The 13,553-nt window shown below is 53.2% G+C and overlaps 8 protein-coding genes across 8 annotated transcripts; 5 read left to right on the forward strand and 3 right to left on the reverse strand.

Annotated features, from left to right (window-relative positions):
- Positions 1 to 410: 410 nt before the first annotated feature.
- On the forward strand, positions 411 to 671 carry N7510_000461 (uncharacterized protein; the record flags this gene model as incomplete). The annotated part of the gene is made up of 1 exon (XM_056972391.1): positions 411 to 671. The coding sequence occupies one exon, from the start codon at positions 411 to 413 to the stop codon at positions 669 to 671; it is 261 nt and encodes an 86-aa protein (XP_056837508.1).
- Positions 672 to 782: 111 nt separating this feature from the next.
- Positions 783 to 2,467, reverse strand: N7510_000462 (putative endosome-associated ubiquitin isopeptidase (AmsH); the record flags this gene model as incomplete). The annotated part of the gene is made up of 2 exons (XM_056972392.1): positions 783 to 2,267; positions 2,330 to 2,467. 2 exons carry the CDS (start codon positions 2,465 to 2,467, stop codon positions 783 to 785), a joined length of 1,623 nt encoding a protein of 540 aa, XP_056837509.1.
- Positions 2,468 to 3,052: 585 nt separating this feature from the next.
- N7510_000463 (uncharacterized protein) lies at positions 3,053 to 4,609 on the forward strand (the record flags this gene model as incomplete). Its single annotated transcript, XM_056972393.1, has 1 exon — positions 3,053 to 4,609. One exon carries the CDS (start codon positions 3,053 to 3,055, stop codon positions 4,607 to 4,609), a length of 1,557 nt encoding a protein of 518 aa, XP_056837510.1.
- A 1,047-nt stretch (positions 4,610 to 5,656) lies between these two features.
- On the forward strand, positions 5,657 to 6,880 carry N7510_000464 (protein kinase domain-containing protein; the record flags this gene model as incomplete). The annotated part of the gene is made up of 1 exon (XM_056972394.1): positions 5,657 to 6,880. The coding sequence occupies one exon, from the start codon at positions 5,657 to 5,659 to the stop codon at positions 6,878 to 6,880; it is 1,224 nt and encodes a 407-aa protein (XP_056837511.1).
- Positions 6,881 to 7,120: 240 nt separating this feature from the next.
- On the reverse strand, positions 7,121 to 7,765 carry N7510_000465 (SRPBCC domain-containing protein; the record flags this gene model as incomplete). Its single annotated transcript, XM_056972395.1, has 1 exon — positions 7,121 to 7,765. One exon carries the CDS (start codon positions 7,763 to 7,765, stop codon positions 7,121 to 7,123), a length of 645 nt encoding a protein of 214 aa, XP_056837512.1.
- Positions 7,766 to 8,206: 441 nt separating this feature from the next.
- pgxC (putative extracellular exo-polygalacturonase) lies at positions 8,207 to 9,559 on the forward strand (the record flags this gene model as incomplete). The annotated part of the gene is made up of 1 exon (XM_056972396.1): positions 8,207 to 9,559. One exon carries the CDS (start codon positions 8,207 to 8,209, stop codon positions 9,557 to 9,559), a length of 1,353 nt encoding a protein of 450 aa, XP_056837513.1.
- Positions 9,560 to 9,803: 244 nt separating this feature from the next.
- On the forward strand, positions 9,804 to 11,084 carry N7510_000467 (uncharacterized protein; the record flags this gene model as incomplete). Its single annotated transcript, XM_056972397.1, has 1 exon — positions 9,804 to 11,084. One exon carries the CDS (start codon positions 9,804 to 9,806, stop codon positions 11,082 to 11,084), a length of 1,281 nt encoding a protein of 426 aa, XP_056837514.1.
- Positions 11,085 to 11,453: 369 nt separating this feature from the next.
- On the reverse strand, positions 11,454 to 13,074 carry N7510_000468 (uncharacterized protein; the record flags this gene model as incomplete). The annotated part of the gene is made up of 6 exons (XM_056972398.1): positions 11,454 to 12,058; positions 12,128 to 12,195; positions 12,260 to 12,642; positions 12,708 to 12,775; positions 12,841 to 12,877; positions 12,937 to 13,074. The coding sequence occupies 6 exons, from the start codon at positions 13,072 to 13,074 to the stop codon at positions 11,454 to 11,456; spliced, it is 1,299 nt and encodes a 432-aa protein (XP_056837515.1).
- Positions 13,075 to 13,553: the final 479 nt, after the last annotated feature.

The following is a 13,553-nucleotide window of genomic DNA, read 5'->3' on the forward strand; positions in this document are numbered from 1 at the left end:
TCATACAAGCTAGGATTATGATTATTGAGGCAATGGCATGACTGTTGTTGCACAAGGAATGGTCAGCATGATACTTTCCCGAGCTCAGAATAGTATTCTGACTGGATATCCTGACATCGAATCTATACTACCAACGCGGATGCGGGCACCCAGTGCACCACGAGACACGCGGCAGTGTCGTGGTTCTCCAGGCTTTTAGACCAAACGGGTGATATTCAAGTTTAGTTAGATCTGAATCATGTGTATTGCACGGAAGACCTGTCCGTTTTCCGATTTGCCATCTAATAACGCAATCATGAGCCCGTGGCAACATACAGACCGATATGAATGAAACCCAAAACATGTGTCTCCAGAATCGCAGCAACATACCACCACAAACCCAACATACAGAATATCTACGGCAATCAGCCATGTCCTCCCGGTCCACTCGCTCCAATCTGGGCAACCTCGTCAACCAGGACCGCGATGACGACGCCCAGAGCAAGGGCGGTTCGCAGTGGCGAAGGGCCGATCGACGGGCCACACAGAGCACGACGACAATACCTGGTGGCCGAAAGAAGCGAAGATCACCTACACCTTCGCGGAAGGCACGGGCTAGTACAGGGTCTGGGGCTGTAAGGCGGTCACAATCCGTTAAACGGTCTCGTTCGCGTGCGCGGCCGGAGGAGTAAGAGATTAGAGAGATTTCGGGGAATTTGATAATGGCCAATCTAGGCAGACTGCATTGGAATTACACAGGTTTTTGGGGGTACTTATATTGATACCGTAGAACATAAGAGTAATCAACGTTGCGAGGCAGGACGCAGATCCACAGTCTCGAATTCGAGTCCGTTCGCTTCGACAACATGACCGGGTCTCAGCGCACCGGTATAGATGTTCTCCTGGGCATGCGGGTGGAAAAGTCCAGTTTGAGTGCAGTTCAGCACCGTCTTCAGGCCCGGTGGATCAGTGAGCCGGAACACGCCCCAGCTCGGGTCCTTGCTTGGCGCACATACGATGGCGATGCTCTCCGGTAGCATCACCTGGTAGCCGCAGTGGGTATGGAGGTCACGCGAGCTCATGAAGCATGTCTGTGACGGGTGTGTGTGAATCCAGCCGAGCACCATCAGGTCCTCCGAGTCGCAGTAATCAAAGATGGCGGATTCGTTGACCGTTTCACAAGTGTCAGGGGTGGAGGTTTGTTCCGGGATCAGGAGCTTTGAGATAAATAAAGCGTTGGAGACCAGTGTTCCACAGAGAATGGCACATGTCTCTAGATTGCGGCGGGTGTTTGAGGAGGCCACAGATAAGAAGCGGGAGCGGAGGTCGGCCGGCAAGAAGACCGAACGTAGAGGAGTGCCGTTCTCAAGATACGCGGAGGGTTTAAAAGTGTAGCTGGAAGGATCGAGGTCGGGTCGTGCGGAGGTTGTGGCGTCAGGAGGTTGTTCTTTCTGGGGGACAAGCGGAACTGGTGAAACCTTGGATGGAAGCAGTGGTGGGCTTGATTCCAGTGATCCATCTACAATAGATGCTCGGCTGGGTTCAACGAACTGCTCTTTGGGAGGCAGAATTGGTGGCGGCTGGCGCTCTGCATTCCTGTCATGGATGGCAATGCGACCTGCCGAAATCGGCTCGAGCGGCTTCTGCCGTGGAACCGTGGGGTACTTATATGCCGTGGACGGCGAGGCCACTCGGGCAGCAGATGAATCTTGGGCATGGTGGCGATGATCAGTTGATGTGTGATCGATATTGTTCCTCAGGTGCTGGATCCGCCGGCTCAAGTCGCGATCCGCTGACGGGCTGTCCGTTTTCAAGGCGTCTTCCCAATCGCCCCAGACCCCTGCGACACGTTTGTTGTCCCCTAAATCGCCCGGCGGCTCCTTTGAGCGTCGAACTGTGGCTCGGCGGTGGATCTCCGACTGCGCCAGACGAACAGCTAGGTCTCTGTTTTTCCCCGCTTCCAGAGGTTCGACTACACCAGCCAGGGCGGGATCGGGCACCCCATCTCGCTGTTCCGCAATGGGCTGCTGTACTGCAGACTGTTTTCGAGCCTGGCGTTCCTTGATTAACTGAGAGTAGCGTTCGTATCGCTTGTTGATCCGCGGCTTGAGGACTTCTAGCTTGGCGAGGTTTTTCTGCACCTCCTTCTCGGCTTCCACGAGGGCTCTGCGCGTCTTGTCATCTTTGGCGTCGGGGTGGCTGGAGAGGTTGACCAGGACCAGCTGGGCATGTCGAAAAAGCAGCAGATAGACTTGCTCGTCGCGTCCCTCGCGCTCGTAGATATCCGCCTAGGTGTTTCGGACGAGTCAGTGGATGGCCAACGCAAAGGAGATGGAGGGTAATTTCTGACCTCTCGAACGAGCGTCGCCGCTGTCCTCAGCCAATACCGCAGCGGAATGGATGAGTTGTACTCGTAGTCCTGGGCGATTTTGGTGATGGACTCGACGCTCTGAGGCGGGGCAGCGCCAGGGCCGGATGGGTGCGTCATGGCGAACAAGAAGATGCGATCACCGCGGTGCGACGACCAGCAGCAGATGTAGATGAATGAGCCGCATCGAGGCGGCTGGTAGAGGGTTGGGCCAGTCAGAGAGTGGAGGGAAGATCAAAGTCAAGTGGGTGCCTGGTGGATGCCGATTGTTGTTGCGATAACTAATCAAATAAAAAGTTCCTCTCTATCTCTTGCGTTCGACAACTCCCAAGCTAAGCAAGCTCAATGGCTGCACGGCAATGACCCCCCAGTCTCGAACCTGAGGCCCATCGCGCGCTTCCCAATAACACAGACCCTATACGATCATGTCTGGTCGAACAAGGGACGCATCGTGCCGAGGGCGCAGCTGGTGAGCGACGGGCTGTGCGGTAAGTCGTTACCTGCATCTTGATTCGCAACCGGAACGCTGAATGTGCATCGGCAGATGATATTCTCCACCGCCTGTCTCCCTTCCTTCGCAGGGACGCTCCGGTCGACGTTTTGGACTTATGGCCCGGCTGCGGCTTGTGGTCTTCCAAAGTCAACGACCTCCTTCAGCCTCGTCGTCATGTTCTGATCGAGCCATCCCTCCAATATTTCGGCCCCATGCTCCGGCCCCTTGCCAACAGCAAGCCATGCTACGAACTCCTGTCCATGAATATTTATAAAACGAACAATTGGGAGGATATTATGACAAGATACCTGCCAGAGCAAGGGCCGCCGAGCGGAAATAATGCCGATTCGTTACCGAAGAACGATACACTACTCGTTCTGGCCAGCCCGACGCTTCCAGTCTCCAAAAGGGACCATTATACCCCGTCGCGTTGGTGGTCCCATCTGATGGAGAGCTGTATGCAACAATCTGGACTTCATAGGTACGGCAGCGTGCGCGTGTTGGCTTCGCTGCCGGTTTCAGAAATGCAGGCAGTCCTACCACGGGCCGTTCACCATCGCAAGCGCACGTCTATTCTGACAGATACTGTTGCTTTACACGCGTTTGAGGTCGCAAGCCCTTACGACTCCGATACTGAGTTGTTGTGTAATATCAAGGGGTGGGATGTGCTTACTCGCGGCGCGAAACGGGTGGCTGAGCGGACCGCAGCACAGGAGATAACTACTCCTGCCGGTCGAGAACCTGTTGCCATATCGATGGCACCCGAAAGCCCCGAGGCTGGCAAAAATCCTCTTCCTCATATTCCGCGACTATTCGTCGATTCCCACAAACAGATTTTGAAGGACATTGCACGAGGCCGACAGGCTGAGAAGAAGGATGGACCCGACAAACAAAAGCACAAGCGAATTGCAAGCACGGCTATCAGTCGGCTAAAACATGAAAACTCACAGGCACATGCGCGCGAGGTCATTGCGAAAATGGGCCTGGAGCTCGACGAATTGAGTCGCACATTGTCGCGCGCCGCGGCCAATCCCACCCAGAGTCACGAGCAGTTGAGGTTGCTTGATGACCAGATCGCAACTCTTCAGTCTGCCTTGAATGAGAAGACGAGCCGGGCTCTGGTAAAGTTTCGGAATCCGGCCCTCCAACGCATCGATGACGACCGTGCGGCAGAGCAATCCAACAATTTCGATGATTCCATCCTGCTCTGGGATCGGCGGCCATTTGAGCCGCTACGTATTGATCCAGAAGAGGAATATCCTCGTGAGAAGTCCCGATGTCTCGTTTACTTTGAAGCGGACCCGAACCCACCCATCATCCAACACCTCCACTCCTTCCCACCTGAGGAACAGCATGATCTGCTCCGGATCTATGAATCCTTTACACTCGCCGCCAACAACCGCGGCGCCATGCCGTTGTCTGACTTTCTGACATTGATTTTCATCAATCGGTCCATCAATGACCTTGTCAAGGCTATTCCGAGCCTTGCTCGGTACGCTACCAAGCGGCTCAAACCCGGAGCAGGCCCTATTGCATTGGAAGATTCCAATACAGCAGACCCAAATACCCTCTACCAAGAGAATTTGGACTACGACCTGAGCACTTGCCGGCTGCGGTCTCTCCCAGTTCGCGTCCTGTGGGACATCATAGTGGAGTACAAGCGGACGGCGACGAATGTATCGACGGTGCAGCTGAGCCGGATGCTAGGCGGGACGTTGACAGCCTTTCGGGCTGGAGGGGATTTTGTACCGGCCCAAAAATTGCACTGACCAGACATTTGTATGGTTTGTATATTATGATTAGATGGAACTGTATACTACCGCAATAATAATGTACAACAGAAACCAACACGGATACCCGCAAGGGACCCACTAACTATCGAGGGCACTTCTTACTTGCGTCAGCGGCGCCTATAGCTGCCCGAGTGAAAACTCCGGGACGAGCACGAGGGCGAAGCATTGGACGGGTTGATATACCCTGAGCTACATAGACCGACGAATAAACCTCAACCCGACTGGCGGCCGTTAGTCGCTCTCTACATAGTTCACAGCCAGACTGCGGCTCAGCCTCCACACCGATGAATTAATTTAAAATGAGATCGCCGACAAGTGAAATTTAAATCCCAAATCTAAACGCGGACCCCAAAGCGATCGGCGCGAACGCCAGGGCAAAAAAATGTAATTTCCCATTTTTCCGGTTGCAAACCCACTATGCCACCGTCGCATTGGGGCTTGCGGTGGTCCCTCCCGCCGGTTTTCTGTCACTCACTGCTCTAGTTAGTAGTGTACCAAATGATTATTAGTTTTTTCCGTTTGCTACGGTCGAGACCCGGCTGATCCCTCTAAGCCGCTTTTTCTTTTTCTTTTTGGCTGGTCAATCTTTAATTAGCCCTGATTTGCCGTCCCCCCGGCCGCACCCTGTCACGGCCAGCCTTCCCCCTCGGCTCTGGTTTCTTTTCTTTCTTGCCCTCGAAGAACTACTGACTGCTAATCATCAGTCACGGTGAACTTTCTGAGTCATTTCTCCCTGCCGGGGCTAATTGGCCTTGCTTTGTTCTTTGGTTACTATCCATCGCCACCGCGTCACCACCAAGTGCCAAAACCGTGGGATTATGAGAATTGCTGGAATCGCGCAATATTGTACTTGCGGCCGGTGGCGTCGTTGATATCAGTGATATCTCACTGGCGTTGGCCCTTGATCCTTGTCTCTTGCGGTGATTTTCTTTTTCGCGCAGATCATTTTCTCTCTCATAGATCGAGTCTCTATCATCTCCATCATCACGAATTTGAGAACAAACCGCTCGCAGTGCAAGCAACATGACGCCTGCACACTCGCCAGTGCAGCTGTCGGTCCAGACCAGCCAGGATGGCAAAGCACTTCCATTGCCGACTCCGACGCCGCCGAGTCTCACGCCTCCGGTGACTCCGACTGTCAAAGACCGCCGTGCAGCAGAACAGTCAATTCCCAGTCCTGTTGAGGCTCCAGCTAAAGCCAAGGGAGAACCGCTAGCCAGATCGAAAGTCTGGTCTCCGCTGCGGTTCCCGGACGACGTGGAAATCAGCCGCGACGCCCAAGACCGCCCCATCGAGTTCGGCCGCGGAGCTTGGAGCATCGTGTACAAAGCGCGATCAAAGCCCTGCATCACCTCAAGTCTTGCATCCTACACTCCGCCCAGCTCGCCCACCGCCGTGGGACGGGTACTGGCCGTGAAAGCACCGCTGCGGCGCGACGCACGCCCCGTGCTCCAAGCCGAATCCCTAACTCTGACGCGCCTCAACCTCACAACGGGCTACGAGCGCCACGTCGTCCCCTTCCACGGCTATCTCGCTGAGTCCGAGGCCCTTGTCATGTCAGCCGTTCCGCTCGCGCTGTCGACCTATATCGAAGACACGGCCGATCTGGCGCGGAAGAAGCAAACCACCGCGACGATGTTCAATCCCATCCAAGGACTCGGCGCATGGCAGGATCTAGCCCGCAAATTGATTAGCGGATTGGGATGGCTCCATGACACTGCGGGCATTGTGCACGGCGATATCAAACCGCACAATATCCTTCTGCGCCCTAGCGCTTCGGACAGTGACTCCGAAGATGAAAATACCTTCCCCTATGACCCGTTGTTCGCAGACTTTTCGTCCGCATTGGATCTCCCAACGGACGCTGCGCCTTCACCGAGCGATACGACCTCTCGCACAGCAATGTCTGCATTTACGCCGCCATTCACGGCCCCGGAACTGCTATCTCTCGCGTCCCTGACTTCTGGAGACGTTGCCCCAACGCCGGCCTCGGATGTTTTCTCTCTGGCTGCGACGCTACTGGCCGCTGCGACGGGCGATCTGCTCCTATATCCCGGGTCGAGTAACCTACAGCGTCTCGCGATGGCGCGCGAGGGTCAGCAGATTATCGAGTTTGCGCGCTCGGGCACGAACGGTTGCCGTGTCCCCCGGAAGGGAGCTGTCGAGCGTATCATCCAGCCTGCCGTGTGCAAAGATACGACGCAGCGCATTGCGCCGACGGAGTGGTTGATTCTTGCTTCGACTTGATGCCACTTTTTTTACATTCTTTTTTTCGTCACATATATCCAACGTTTCTTGCATTTAACCTTGATATATTCCTGATTTCTCTCGGAGACATATCACTCCTGTTGTTTCATTATTATTTTTGTCGAGATACCCTGTTTAAAAGGTGTTGGTGGAGAGCATGTTCGATATATAATAGATATGACATAATAATCAATATATTGTTCAATTCTCTGTGTAGCGTCATAATTTACTATTGGCCTGTTAAGTCTCTGAATCCAGCCCCTCCACATAGTTCTTCAGATCCTGCACCCAAAGCTCGAAGTTGTGATGTAGCTGTTTGCCATACATCCACTTGACCATATAAACAAGCCACCCAACCTGGCACTCCCAGTTTCTAACCTCCGTCCCGCGCAGGACATTCTCTCCCTCTGTAATCTCTACATCCTTAAGTTCGTGTACTCGCTCCGCCTTCAACAAGGACGGACTCATCGTGCCCGGTGCGTCGAAGTCCGACGCCCAGCAGATGCGCCCCGTAGTTCCCTTGGCCGCATCCGGAGAGACGTACTCGGTGATGACGAGGTGAACGTCTGTTGCTGGCTGGGGTTTGGAGGAGGTCGGGTCCATGCGGACGTGGAAGGTCAGCTTGGTTCCAAGTTGGAGGACCGATGATAGTGTGGAGGTATCGTTTTGGTCATTGTCAGAGGGTGTGTCGGGCTGCGAGCGGATCGTGACGCGCGGGACGAACGAGTTCCATGATGGCCAGGTCGAGGTGTCGGTTAGGGCCGCCCAGACTTTGGATGAAGGAGCCGCGATGAAGATCGAGCTGCCAAGCTGAAGGGTTGCGCTGGAAGCGAGAATGTTAGGGGTGTCGCGGTCAGCGTTGGCTGGGTCTGTGATGGATGTCATATTGCTTGTTTGTTGTTGAAGCTTGGGAGGTGGAGTGGCAACAGATCCGGAGATGATAAGGCGGCCCTTATCGCAGCCCCGGCCGGTTCCGTCATTCTTCCGATCGCCTCTGGTCTATGCCTAGCAAATATGGACATTGAGGTATTACGGCAGTTGATTGAGCTATATTTCAGTGTATAAGTCCCGGCCCCGACCTGGGGTTATTCCAAGCATCAATGATCGCTGGGGTAATTCCACCAATGGCACCGGTGGGCTCATCCGCCGAAATATAAATCCATCCACACGAGGGGCGAGTCTCCGCACTGTGGGGGAAGTTTCTCCTTGATCGGCGAGGCCAATTGCTCTACCGGGGACAAGCGCGCGCTGCTGGACTCTGCCCTGCCGCGAATATAAAGAACGAGAGTAAGTACCGGGGAAAAGCCAGTCTGCTGCAAAATCAAAATGCTAATCTCGAAAACAGCCGCTTTTGCGCTTTTCTCTTCGCTGGCTCTGGGGGCTCCAAACCCTAACCGCTCCCCAGACCGGTCTCGTCGCTGCGTAATACCGTCTTCCAATGGCTCGGCAGATGATTCTCCTGCCGTGGCACGGACATTTGCTCATTGCGCGTCTGACTCGGTCATTGTCTTCCAGGAAGGTGTGGACTACAACATCTTCCAGCCGGTCCGCGCAGTCAATCTGAGCAATGTCGAGATTCAGGTATACGGCAATCTGCATCTCCCGCAGAGTATCACCGCCATCCAGCGCATTGTGAATGATACTTCTGGATCCTTGTACTCTGACGGTCTGTACTGGTTTGAATTCGCCGGCCCACGCATCGACTATATTGGCTCTGCAAATGTCAACAGCGGTTGGATCAACTCTTACGGCCAGGCATGGTGGGATGCCAACCCTACCAATGGCACTGGAACCGCTGCCCGTCCGCATCTGATGAGCTTCGAGACTACTCACGGGTCGCTCAAGTACTTCAAGTCCCGCAAGCCGATTGCATGGAACGTGCAGCTATTGGGAGACGATATCACCGTGAGCCATGCATTTATCGATGCCGAGTCGACTGGGTCCTTTCCTTTCAACACAGATGGATTCGATGTTACCGCGACCAATGTCCGGATCTCGGACAGCGTCATCTACAATGGCGACGATGCCATCGCCGTACAGTCGGGTTCTCACAACGTGGTCTTTGAGAGGAACACTATCGGATATCAAAGCCACGGCATGAGCATTGGCTCGCTGGGCGAAGACCAAGCCGAGCCTGCAAATGTCACCAATATCCGATTTGAAGACAACACTGTGATCAACGCCGTCTATGCCGCACGCTTCAAATCCTGGGTAGGGGGACAAGGTTTGGCAAAGAACATTACCTGGAAGAACATCCGCGTATACAATGTCACCTTCCCCATCTTCGTGACCCAGACCTACACCAACCAGGGCTCGTCGGAGACCCAGCTCGGTGGCGGCTCCACTTCGGGACGGCCGAACAACTCATCTGTCATGATGGAGGACTTTACCTGGTCGGACTTTACGGGCACAGTCAACACCTGGCGACCGGGCGATGGCTCATGCGTGTCGGATCCTTGCTGGTATAATGAGGGCCTGCCCAACTTGAAGCACACCGAGGCTATCATCATCGAATGCAACACTGAGACATCGTGCCGGAACTTTGCCGTTGACAACATCCAGGTTATTCCTCAGAGTATGGCTGAGCCTACGGTGATTTGTCTGAATGCCACAGCCAAGCTTAACCCGGACCTGGGGTTCAGCTGCCGCAATGGCACGTATCTGCCTCAGGCCAACTAGGGCTAGCTTGCCTCAGTGTGAGGTCGCTCTTCCCTTATGTGAACAGGGAAGGTGCAATCCTGAATGTACATACCTATAGCAGATCAGCTTTGTTTTACTTTCTCTTCTTCTCTCTCCCCACCATCTGCTTTCATCTCAACCCCAGGTGGTGTTCCTTCGTTTCTGAAAGACGCTCATTCCACGTATATTCGGACCCGTTTAGTCCGTATCTGATCTTTATTTCTCTCGACTTTCGCTCGACACAATGCAGACGTACTATACTACCCCATTCCGCTACTATCCTCGCCCTCGCTTCTGTCTCCTCCGTCCCGGTGGTGTGATGGCGCCTCTCATCCCGATGGACGAGCTGCCATCCTGGCTCCAGGTCGGCCTGAGTCCAGACATGTGTATGGGTCTGCAGCCGGCGTCCTTGACTTTTATCCCGCGAGAGGGCGAATATGAGGTGGTCTGTTCTCACTGTTCCAGCAGCGTCGACTCCACGCACCAGAGTTTCTCGGAACGCGTCTCGGATGTCCAGTCGCCGCCCTCGGCCCAGTCGCCTCCTTCTGCTGCGGGTAGTAACAAGAGTTGTCCTGGCGCCTTCTGGGGCTCGCCGGGTTACCCTCCGATGGAAATGCTAAAGTACGCCAAAGGGCTGCCTGTGCTTGGACAGCCGCCTTTTCCTGCTACGCTCCAAAATCCTACGACTAGCATGTGTTTTGTTCCCATGCAAGATCTTCAGTGGCCTCTCCAAGGTGGGGGGGTTCCACCCGGTGATTGTAAACCCAATACCTTCCTTCCTGGTCCTCCTCAGTCCAGAGGACAGGCCAGTGAAACTCAGTCCACTGGCCTCGCATCTGGTGGTCTTGCTTCTGAGATTATTTCAGCCCCGGCCGTGTATGCGGAGGCAGGAAGTGTCGTCTCATCCCATTTGTCTAACGAGGTAGTGCAGTTGGGTGTGGTTTCTCAAGTGCCTGGCCTGAATCCCGACAACACGACAGCAGCAGTTCCCAGCGTACCTATCTCGACCACGGCGTCTTCAGCAATCGCCAACAGGGTTCCCACTCCTGGCCCAAATGGCAGCCAATCTGTCACAACACAGAATGGATCACTCAGGTCCCCGATTGAAAGCATCGCGTCTACCCGATCTCTCACGGCAGCCGTGGAGCGACTCAAAGAGATGATTGGAGCCAAGAAGATATCTCGCAACGCCAGCCTGTGCTATGATACCAAGAGCGGAAGAGGTCAACTGTCGGTTCATTCCAGCCTGAAAGAATCCTGTACCTCGATGACTGGAGCAGACGAAACAGGTGGCAATCGCTCTACTCGTGTTCGCCGACGCCGTCGCCGTCGTCGCCATGACAAAGAAATGCCCAAGCCTGCAACGGATCCAATTGAAGACAAGGATCAACCGGAGCAGCCCAATTCAGCTACAAAGCGGCGGGACCGACGCGAGCGAATACAGCGAAAGAATGCAAACTACAGCACTCGGTACTGGCACATGATGATGATTCCCAAATGGCGGTCTGCTGTTCCCCAGTTTTGATTGATGGGTGTTTGGCGATTTGTTCTCTGTCTGCTGTTTGGTTTCATTGTTACAAGTTTGTTGCTTCTTCTCGCAATTGAACATTTTTGACTTGGGTTATGGTAAGTAGATAGATCGGACGTTCGTTTTTTACATTGTCTTCGAAGTTGACCAGACTGCGCCTCGCTCGTTGTTTTGGAGGGATTATCGAGCTGTTTAAGTATTAACTTTCCCTTCAATGAAACCAGTCTTGCCTCATTATAAATTGCTCCATTCGAGATGATGGTCACCTAAAGCTACAATCTAGTATCGATCCTGAAGCCGTTGTAAAAGAAATATATATACCATGTTCCCGATAATACAGCGCTAATATATACAGATACATCACTGTCAAATCGGAGCATTCATCCGCTCCTTATAATCAGGAAACTCAAAGTCTCCCAAATCCCACTCAATGGTAGGATTCCAGCTCTTTGACTCTCCCTCGGCGGAAACACCCATCTCCAGATCCCGATCCGGTTTCTCATCGCCCCCCAAAGCCGCGCTCGGCTTGGGACTGCTACTACTATCATCGGTACCTCTAATAGTAGCATTGGTATCAGGAACTGTATCAGACTCAAGTCTCAACTCGCGCACGACACGGATCCCCGCCTCGCCATCGTTTGTCTCGGGGTCTTCATCGCCGGTCCTCACTTTAGTAATGCTGGTAGAGTATCCGCCTGACGCAGGCTGGAAATGCTCGTTGTAGAAAACGCCACCGTCTGGACCGAATCCGACCCCGAAGCCGCGTTCGTAGACTGATGATTTGCGGGATACTGGAGTTGGGTTTTTTGCGTTTGAGTTCTGATAGGTTTTGGAACTTGAGTTTAGTGGTTGCGGGCGGAAGCAGAAGGAGAAGACCCGCGAGAATAGTGGGTATAGTGGTGGGAGACAGGCGCAGATTATGGAGACGTTGGCTTCAAGGGAGGACCAAATGGCCGCTCTGGCGTTTGTCTCTATTCATTGATGGTTAGTAAAATATTTTTTGTGTTGAGGGTATATATCTGACGATCACAGGTACTTACTTGTATAGTCATTGTTGTGAGTCATTTGTCGCAGTTCATATAACCGGACAGAGCTGGTAGCAACGACACTGTCAAGTAGATATCAGCGCTTAATCAATATAAAGTGAAAACCCCAGAACCAGTGAGACTTACAAAACCCCAAGACTAAACACAAGCATGATGCCCGTCTTCTGCTGGGTTGGCAACTGCAGCTTCGAAATAAGCGGCATGGGCAAGACCAAGATGACCAGATCCGTCACGATCTGGATACCCGCATTGGTGAACCAGACGATGTCCGCGCGGAGACAGTGCGCTCTGCGGACTTTGCGAGACAAACTCCAAAAGTCATGGATGGGGATGCAGAAGACAAATGCACTGACAACCATCCACAGACCTGCTACGATAAGGCAGCCGGCGAATATTTTGACGACAAGACGAAACGTGCGGTTTCGGAAGATGCGGGTATAGAGGACTAGGGCGGAGAGTTTGGAGAAGATGAGGGAGGCGTTGTAGAAAGGAATTGAGAGCCAGAGGAACTGGTTGAAAGTCAATCAATATACCATATTCTTGTAGGAAATGGATTGGGGGTAAGTGATCTTACTTGCATCATCCTTGCTTTCTGCTCCTCCGAGAGGTCTTTCATAACATGACCCATTCCGTAGTGTCTCTCTGGAAAACGGTCAGCATCATGTTTCATAGCTAATTCTAAGCGAACCATCAATGTCTCAACATACCAACCATGATAAAGGCATAGAACACAAGACTCAAGATCTGAATTGATATTCCTATGTCAGTTCCGGAGTCCCCAAGATATGTGTGTGTCGGCCTACCATTGCAGCCAGGATGAGCATGTCATCCCACCCGGGAGATTTCACCAGCCGAAAGCGCGTCCATAGCCGAACCGCAACCACGAAAGTCGCCAGACAGGTAAAAGTCAACGTGGCAGGGAAAATATGTGCCGAGGTCATGGTCACCAGTAGCCAGACCTCGGACTATCTGAAGAGGATCGAGCAGGGACACAAGATTCAAGAAAAGGGCACATGGTAGTAATCCATTTGCGAGAACAAGAGGAAATTGTGCTTCCCCTGGACAGACACCATGTACTTAAAAGTTGCAATGGTCAAAGGAAGTTGAAAGGTCGCTGAGGGAAGTGAATGAAGTATAGAAAGCGCCAAGATGAAGGTACTCATGTGAAAGGCGAAAAGACCGCACCAAGTGTTTATTTAAGGGGCTACTATTCTGACGTCTGCAGACCGTCAAATTCTTGTGGAAAAACGCCTCTCTCCTCGTGCTTGGTTTCATCCACTGGCAGTGAGTTCCTAGGAAATGTCGTCGTCGCAGGCTGTGGTTGGTGTAACCGTATTTGCAAGATCGCCGCATTGGGAAAGTCGGGGTGGCCGGATTGACGTCAAGGACTTTTAAAGTGTATTGGCTAACGATCGATCTT

This window comes from Penicillium lagena (genome assembly GCF_028827675.1).
Source record: "Penicillium lagena strain IBT 129212 chromosome Unknown utg000001l_segment0_segment0, whole genome shotgun sequence".
Lineage (NCBI taxonomy): Eukaryota > Fungi > Ascomycota > Eurotiomycetes > Eurotiales > Aspergillaceae > Penicillium > Penicillium lagena.